This window comes from Malus sylvestris, chromosome 9 (assembly GCF_916048215.2).
Source record: "Malus sylvestris chromosome 9, drMalSylv7.2, whole genome shotgun sequence".
NCBI classification, from domain to species: domain Eukaryota; kingdom Viridiplantae; phylum Streptophyta; class Magnoliopsida; order Rosales; family Rosaceae; genus Malus; species Malus sylvestris.
This window is the reverse complement of record NC_062268.1, coordinates 12801092-12810351: the sequence shown is the minus strand read 5'-3', so window position 1 is coordinate 12810351 and position 9260 is coordinate 12801092. Positions and strand designations below refer to the sequence as shown.

Below are 9260 nucleotides of genomic sequence, written 5' to 3'. Positions count from 1 at the left end.
TTTAAAAAAATATTTTGGCAAAAAAAAAAAAAATATTCAGAAACCAATGATAACTGATGTCAACGTGACGCCAGCTAGCAAGCTAGCTGTTGGGGTTTGAATGGGAGCCCGACCCTTTTTGTCCAATGGGGTCCACGAGCCCTATGGCCTAGCCCTCGGTTGAAGACGATTTTTAGACTATTTTTTACCCTCTGGAGCTTTCGATTGGAGATGGTTTAAGGCTTGTGCCTAAAGCCCAGTATGGAAAGGGGGGGCCCACAAAATGGGAGATAGTTGGGTTGAAGGCAACTGTCATTTCAAAATTGTAAGGGTTTGCCACTAAAGCCCCCCTGGGCGGAGGAGGAGGGGGAGGGTGGGATTGGTTGGTGTTTCCCCCGCCTGAAGCCCATAGTTACTCCAATCCGTGAGTGATTCGTCAGCTCTCCCACTCCCCATGTAGCTCTTTATGAGCATTTGATTTCAAAAAATTGTTCAACTCAACATCTAGGATTAATCCAACTCTAAACAAATAAAGAAACTTACAATGTTCACACTTCAAAAATCTTATAAAGTTCAACACACTTGCTAATTAAACTTTTAAAACTACCAAAAATCTACAGCTATAATGAGATGTGTTTATAAGATGAAGAAAACAATAAAAAAAAATTAAAAAAATACGTTTGTAAATAGTAATCGTTATTGTCCTTCATTCTTCCAAACAAGTGAACTTGCACATTGACAATTACTGTTTAAAGTGCTCTCCAATTGCTATCGCCCTCCACCGACTTATGGAGATGCTCTTACTACTCAAGAATACTCCATTCCTTTCCTACTTTGTTTTGAGGACAATCTAATTCCTCTTCATTGTTTTACTAAATCACGAAAGGAAAAGAAAAAGGAGGGCAACAAAACATATGAAACTCTAGCCGAATTTAGAACCTTGGCAAAAGTAAACAAGCAGGCAGCATCGAAAGCAAAACATTTATATAAGGCAACAAAACTTTCTAGCATTCAAGTCTTCAAAATGTGAATCAAATATTCCGACACCAAAACAAGTCATGAACCTTAAAGCGAAAACTGTGTTCAACTTAAACAGAGGATTAAGTATCAGATCCCCTCTAGTTGACAGAAAGAACTCGGTTGACTGGAATAATAAATTACTGCATAGACCTAATTCATTCTCCTAATAAGCTCGTTGATGTAGTTCTCACGGTTTCCAGCATCTCCACCTTCAACGTAGTGGTTCCTCTTCTTCTTAAGACCGCCCAGTGGTGCCTTAAGCTTAAAGGGCCATAGAAAATTATTGGCCTCCTTGAAATGAGGACCAACTGTCAAGATCTCGTGAATAAGATCTTCCGTGCAGATGATGCCATATTTGCCAAGAGCCTGTGACAATAGCAGATGTTAGAAAGATGCAACAATTAATGAAACCAATTAGAAACACATTAGCAGCGAGGTACAAACCTCCTCAACAATGGCGTTGTCAGTCAAGGCAATCCTCTGCTTGTTCAGCTTACCATACCCTCTCTTGTATATCAATTCCTTGACGCTCTTCAAGTTGGGGTACCTGAAATCATTCAACTCGTATTAATCATACATTTCCAGACTTTTACAGCTGAGACAAAGGAAAAGAGAATGTGAAAGATGTTTACACACCCGTAAGTAACATATGGTTCAACCCTGTGAAGCATATTGAGGGTGGCTTTGTTAACTTTCAGGAAGACTCCATTGAAGATCTGTTTTAGAAGATAAAACAAAATTAAACTTTTAACATACAACTGAAAATATGTGGGCACCTATTAACACAGTTCATAACTTTAACAACGGATGAAGGCAAGCGGATAAATACAGAACTATAGGAGGGCTATAAACTCTCTATGATCAAGACTCAACTGTGTTTAAAGATATATCATCAGCTATCTAATGAAAGAACAAACAGATAGATTGAAAAGCCTCTCACTTGATGCAGTGAAACCATCAGACAACCGTTAAAAATACCAAAAGAGAGAAGCTAAAGGAATCCTAATAGAAAGGTCAACATTTGTATCACTAGGTTAATGGGTTAGGGGTGCTACCTGTCTCAGCCTCAAGAGTTGCAAGATCTTCTTGGTCTTTGGGTCAATGGCGTTGATACTGAAAATTTAAGAAATTAAAGTATAAGATACAGAGCACATATCATTGGACTTCATTTCCCATTAAGCTGAACGTTGAGAACATACCCACGGATACGAATAATGAACAAGAGCTTAGCCTCTGGGTCAACATAAAATCCACCTTTCAACTTAGCCTCACGCTTCAACTGGATCAACTCTTTCTCCTAAACATGGGAAACAAACCAATTTCAACAACAAATAATCAGACCAATATGCAGAAACGCAACAGACAAATAAAATGAACATTATGAAAAGTGACAATATCTACCTGCTGCTCATACTCCTCAGAATACTGCTTTGCTCTGTTGAAAATGAGCTTCCGGTTCTCAGCCTTCTTCTTGTTGGCAGCTACACGCTCCTGTTCCTTGGCCAAGGCCCACTCCTCTTCCCTCTTTCTCTTTTTCAACACGGACTCTGGAACCACTACCTTGACTTCTTCACCCATCTCTATAACATCACAAATTGAAGAACATTTAGAGGACAAGTACATTCAACAAACACCAAACTTTTACATATACATGAAAATAGTAGCTTAAGTACTATCTTCTCAATAAATTATTTGCATCACACATGAAGACAAAGGCGCATTCAGACATGAGTTCTACAAAAGACAACAAATTAGGAATTCTACTTCACTTCAATAGAGCAATTGTAATTTAAATAAATAAAGTTACCTAAATTCGGAGCACGTGCTAACTAAAAATTATACAACGACAGATTTAAGACTTGTAAATGACATAAAAATAACACCAGGAAACCCTAAAAAGCACAATAGAAAGAAATTAATATACCCGATTCCAAACCTCTAAAATCGATACGGTAAAACCAAATTTCCCATATTTCATCCACAACACTGAATACATTCAGAAAACATAAACATACAAGACTGGAAAACCCAAAGTAACGAAAACATGTACACAGCAATCAAAACATTCATATTAAGAAAACAATTACAGAAAAATCAACTCATTTGTTCAATAGTTAAGCAAAATATCAGCTACCCAACACAAAACAAAAGCGTTCTTCGTCCAAAAGTGATACCTTTCCCAGCAACCAAACAGAGTTAATCAAACCAAAAATGCTATCCTAGTGCTCCATTTTCTCAGGAAACAAATAGAAACACAAACCAGCAATCAAATAAACGTATCCCTGACGCATAAACCAATCCAAATTACGAAAACACACAATCAAACAGCTCGTTTGATGCTCAAAATTTACAGATCAAATAACATGAAACGGAAATGCGTAAGAAACTGTAGCAGGATTGGGATCTGAGAGATTACTCACCGAGTTGTAGCCGCTGTGTCTACGGTGACGATGAACTAGGGTTAGGGGTTTCTCGGCGGGGTTAAGAGGAAGATGGTGGGAGTGAAAGTTAGGGTTTTATAGCACTTTTATGGGTGCTTTGGGATGGCATGGCGGACGGTCCTGATTGGCTTATGAAATTGGAAACATCTTGACTGTTGATTTAAGGGTAAAGTAAGCTGAGTTGGGCTAAGTTTAGTCCAATACTTAGGGCCCAAGATGAATTGGGCTTGAGTTATTTATAATGGACGGTATATATTGGGCTTGAGTCATTTAGGATGGAGGATATATATTAGTTTGGTTAAGAATGTTGGCCCAAATTTGAGTGCAATTGGGGACTTCTATCATAGTTTCAGGACCGGCTAGGATATGTTGAAGTACTTAATTAATCACTCATTGACGGTTAGATATGATCATTGGAAGTCATTATAATATATATGACCGTTGTTCGGTAATTGTACCAAGTAAATGGATGTATTGTAGACGAGTTTCATAGTTTCTTTTCCTTGTTAAATTATTTTTTAAATCTGCAACGCATCCTACTATTTGGTAGTATTTTTTTTCACTTGTAATTTTTTTTTTTGAAAAAATGATATTATTTACTCAAAGGGGGAGGGGATGGGCTGAGCTTCATAATAGGCTAGCAATTGTGGTTCAAAATTCATCTTTGGCGATAATCGAAACCTTGTAAATTGAACCCAATACTTGAAGATGTAATTGCTTTTAAAGGTCGGTAATTTTTTTGAGTTGTTCGGTAGGTTGACCTGGATATTATTGGATTGGACTTGAGTATGTCTAGCGAATAGTGGATCGGCCATGGGATTTTTTTTAGTGCATATCAAAATTGCAAATTTAAGTTACACATTTGAATACAGATTTAACGGCTCTTATTCAGATGTATAACTTAAATAGTTAAATGTGCACTTTTGATGTACACTAGAGAAAATTCAAATGGGCCATGAACGTTGAGCATTGAATTTTGTCAATTGTAACCCATGTCTCAGCTTTGAATAAAAGACTCCATGGAAATGCATTCAGACCCATGAAACCGTTACAAAAGATCCATAGCAAAAAAAATTAGAAAAAAAAAAAAAAACACTTTTGCGATTGTTCTTTATGGTCAGTATTTGAGTCGTTTGACAAATGCAAAAGACTAGACTTTGTTTACCCCAAAAAAAAAAAAAAAAAAGACCAAGACTTTGTTTACCATAAAAAAAAAAGACTGACTTTGTTTTTTTCTAGGCATAGAAGGGGACCAAGACTAATTAACATAGAAACTTTTGGTTTGGGGGTTTTTTTTAAATGCAGAAAACATGCAAGTGGAAGGAAGTTATTATACAAGTAGAATGAAGGGTTTTTTTTAAGTGTTCCTTCATTTGTACAACAATACATAATATATGTGTCCGTATTTTAAATACGTTGAAAAATCTATCGACAAAACCAAATGCATCTTATGCGTGGTATAAATATATTTTTTCAACTCAATGTGTTTAGAATTCAAACTTTTTCTTCTTTTAATTCAGTTTGGAGTGAAGATTTCGCTTGAAATAAATAAATAAATTTCTTTCCAGACGCTTTGTATGTAAGTTACTCAGTCAAACCTTTGGACGGTGCATTCGAATACGTACATATATTTATGGAATGCATCCCTCTTGCATGCGTGAGAGGCAGAGCTCCATGCAGACGGCAGAGATATCACGATCAAGATATGAGTAAATTAGGCACCGTCGTAATATATATGACAAAAATATCAAACAATAGTTGAGCTCAAGTGTGGACTACTGTGCTAACTACCAGAGAAAGATATACAGCGTGATGCATGTAGCTGCAGCTGCCGCTGTTCATGCATATGCATGCATTTGGAAATTCTTCTTCGTTTTTACCAAATAACATGCATATCAGCTGATAAAAATTGCTTCTTATTTTCTATATAGTATATAATATATTTTATGTCGGTCCAGTTACAATGATATATACCACTCATTGGTACGAGTTTTATGCAAGAATTAACCGTTGTAAAGATCCACTAGATACTATATGTACCATAAAAGACAAACTACAAACTATTTATTAATAAAGAATTTTAGCCATCCTTTCCGTAATATACTCCAATATTGAACCAATTATACTGACCTTTCATGTAAGTGAGAGGTCTTAGGGTTGATTCTCACCAAAGGCGAATTTGAACCACATTATTACTAGCACATTATGAGGCTAAGCCCACCTTTTTCCCTTAGTGTAGATAATATCGATTGTTCAAAAAAAAAAAAAAAGATTAGCCCCAAAAACCTGTCCGGATAACTAAGAATTTCTCCTTTTTCTCCAAAATCTCTCACATATATAGTGAGCTACATTAATGGTCGACCAGTATTGGGTACTAGCTAACCAGTCGATATTCAAGTATTGCCCTATTTATCTTAATTAGAGCAAGTCCAACGGAGGCTTGTGCCCGATGGACTGTGGATTACACATGACCCAATTGTTAGGGCAATGAACTCCAACCCACGCAGGTTTCAGTGTCGAAGGGTGCCCAAGGGACAGGCCTGGCACAAATTGGTGGCCCGAGACCCCGAGGTGGAGGTGATGCAAGGGTGATGTCAGTCATAATATAAAATTAATAAAAATATAAAATAATAATAAAAAATGTAAAAAATTAATAAAAATTAAAAAATCCGAAAAAAAAATTAAAAATTAAAAAAAATGATTTAATTTTTCTATAAATATGTTATCATTATCTTCCAACTTACACCATAATTTTATATTTTCTCAAATGCTTTGGGTTGTAATTTCTTATATAATGACACGTAGTACAACGAGACCGATTAAAAATCATATTTGAAATTACAAATAAAATTATTTTTTATAATAAAAATACTAATATTTTATTACCTATTGCCATGGCTATTCAGTGTAGAGATGGAGATGCAAAAGGCAGTTACTGTTTGTTGAAGGCTATTCAATAATGACTTGCCCTAGGGGGCTTTGCAACAGTGGAATTGGTCTTAACTCAGCTTAATTTTTTTTTTTCCCTTAAGATTCTTAACCCCAGTACACTAGCTTAATAGCTCAAGTGTACCACTGCCTTCCACCCACTCAGCAAGCATTGGTGTTCTCTTTGTCCAACTTAGTTACCAGAGACTTTTTAGAATACCGAATACGATTCAATACTTTACGTGTTATAATACAAGTGAAAGAATACTTAATAAGAAAAACTTCTATAACACATAATGTACGGAATCGAGTTACGATAACATAGAAAATTTCTCCTCAATTACGTCTAAAATGTGAAAATTGACATTTTAAACTTTATTTCCCTTCTTTCTATCAAGTCATGTTTTTCTCTCCGTCTCTCTCACTCATGTCATGTGTATTACTTCGGGCCAAACCCTACTCATTGAACTCAAACACATGGTTATCACATGTTAGGGATCCTCATAATTTCAATCGCTCCTAGAATCTAAAACAATTGTCAATCTTACAAACCAAAAAAAAAAAAAAAAAAAAATCAATTTGTATGATTGTCAATCCATTCTTGTTTAGGCGAATGCATGAATAGTTTGTACCATGTTTTAAATAGGATGATGTTATCCATACACTCATATTTTATATTTCTCACACACTTCTTTATATTTTTTATCGTCGGATCAAATAAATTGAAAAAAATTAATGAACAAATTAATAAAAGTGTGTGCAAGATAAAAAGAAGTATATAAATAGCATTAGCATTTAAATAAGAAAGCGACAATATATGCGTCGACAACGAAAATAAAGGATCCATACAAAAAGTAGAAAAGAGAAATAAGACTTGTCGAAATAATTAAAGGAAAACTAATGAAAAGGGCTTGAAAACTTTGAGTTTTAATGATAAGGACAAAATAAAGGGTAAAGTGAATAGTACCAGGATTGACTTTTTAGTGTAAAAATGTGGTTTTTCGTTAAAGTGAACAGTATCAGGTGCTTTCACTGTTCTAAAAATCCCCGCCTAGCGCCGCCTAGGCCTCGCCTAGGCGCTAGGCCCCAGCCCACCGCCCCGATTAATGCCTAGGCCCCAGCCCACCGCCTAGACCACCTAGGTACCCGCCTAGCCCGCCTAGGCACCCGCCTAGGTTGCAACTCACTTAGACAGAAAATACATAACTTTCATTTTGCATTTTGTTTTTTTCCAATAAATTGTAAGAGACTTGTTGCATACTTAAATGAACAAACATTATATCCTTATTTCACATGTTTTCATTATGTTCCAATACTTCATGATATATGTGTATTCTATTTTGTAGTTTATGATGAAATTATATATATTTCAAGTAGAAGCAGACACTTATTTACCTGAAATATGATAGATTTACTTAAATCCGCCTAGTCCGCCTAAGCCTCGCCTAGCCACCTAGGCGCTAGGCCCCAACCCGCCGCCCGACTAGCGCCTAGCGATTTTTAGAACCTTGGGTGCTTTTAGTTAAAGTTCCCAATAATTAATGGCATGTGAATCACATAAATTGCATCAACTTTCATTAAATTGAAAGCTATTTGATCATATAAGTTTTCCACAAAAAAATTCAGTTTCCTCATACTAGTTTTCCATTTTTTCTTTCTATCCATTTTCAAAACGATTTCTTCTCTTTTCTAAATTTTTTAAGATGCCAAAAGATCATGTTAGATGACACATCCCGATCCGGAATGTCCAATAGGATCCCGAATCGAGCCGTGTTGGCCGACACCTGGAAGGTGACGAAGCCATAAAATGTGAATAAATTAAAATCTAAAAATTCCTAAGTACACGAGTGTGCGGTGAACGGGTCTGGACCCATTTCACGCGTGATACAGAGCACAAGTAAAATACAGTAAGGTAAGATAATGATTATACCATCAAAGAAGCCACCTACACTGGGAAGTGCCACGAATTCTCGTCGATACGGAACTCTGCTGCTAGAACTTTGAGGGTACAAAAACAGAAAATGTGAGTGAGTGAAACAAAACTCTTCAGACCAATTCCAACTACCAAAGATAGTAGTCCCTAGCCGCAATACCCGTTTAATTTCCTAGGAAATAACAGGTGTGACTATAAATTAAAACCATAACCAAAATGATAGTCTTACGGTTATGCTACGTCAAATATCTCAACAGGAATAAGTAACCCAGGTGAAATAAACCAATAGAAAATGGCATGTTAGCCAGATCCACCCATCATGTACGGTTGAATCAATATCTCATCCCATATATGCTAGCATCTCATCACATATCTCATCATAAATTTATACTAGCATCTCATCATATATCATCACATATATGCTAGCATCTCATCACATATCTCATCATAAATATATGCTAGCATTTCATCACATATCTCATTATAAATTTATACTAGCATCTCATCATATATCATCACATATATGCTAGCATCTCATCATATATCTCATCATAAATATATGCTAGCATTTCATCACATATCTCATTATAAATTTATACTAGCATCTCATCATATATCATCACATATATGCTAGCATCTCATCACATATCACATCATAAATATATGCTAGCATTTCATCACATATCTCATCATAAATATATGCTAGCATTTCATCGCATATCTCATCATAAATATATAATAGCATCTCATCATATATCATCACATATATTCTAGCATCTCATCACATATCTCATCATAAATATATGCTAGCATCTTATCATATATCATCACATATATGCTAGTATCTCATTACATATAGGCTATCAGCTCATTACATATCCATAAATCATGGTTAGCATATAAGTCGGAGTCATCTATAGTGACCTGTACGACATATTCATATCTCATCGCATATGCAA

The 9260-nt window shown here is 35.7% G+C and overlaps 1 protein-coding gene across 1 annotated transcript; it reads right to left on the bottom strand.

Annotated features, from left to right (window-relative positions):
- Positions 1 to 960: 960 nt before the first annotated feature.
- Positions 961 to 3562, bottom strand: LOC126582695 (60S ribosomal protein L7-2). The gene is made up of 7 exons (XM_050246865.1): positions 3420 to 3562; positions 2401 to 2579; positions 2199 to 2296; positions 2055 to 2112; positions 1636 to 1715; positions 1444 to 1546; positions 961 to 1365 (listed from the first exon to the last, which is right to left on the bottom strand). Exons 2-7 carry the CDS (start codon positions 2575 to 2577, stop codon positions 1150 to 1152), a joined length of 732 nt encoding a protein of 243 aa, XP_050102822.1. The 5' UTR covers positions 2578 to 2579; positions 3420 to 3562; the 3' UTR covers positions 961 to 1149.
- Between the last annotated feature and the right edge of the window lie 5698 nt (positions 3563 to 9260).

What these genes read in the sequence shown, in the direction of transcription:
- LOC126582695 (XM_050246865.1), bottom strand. Translation starts at nt 2,577, where the DNA reads ATGGGTGAAGAAGTCAAGGTAGTGGTTCCAGAGTCCGTGTTGAAAAAG. An exon ending in AACTCTTGAGGCTGAGACAG is followed by an intron (nt 1,716 to 2,054) that starts GTAGCACCCCTA and finishes CTTCTAAAACAG; the next exon opens with ATCTTCAATGGAGTCTTCCT. An exon ending in GAACCATATGTTACTTACGG is followed by an intron (nt 1,547 to 1,635) that starts GTGTGTAAACAT and finishes GAATGATTTCAG; the next exon opens with GTACCCCAACTTGAAGAGCG.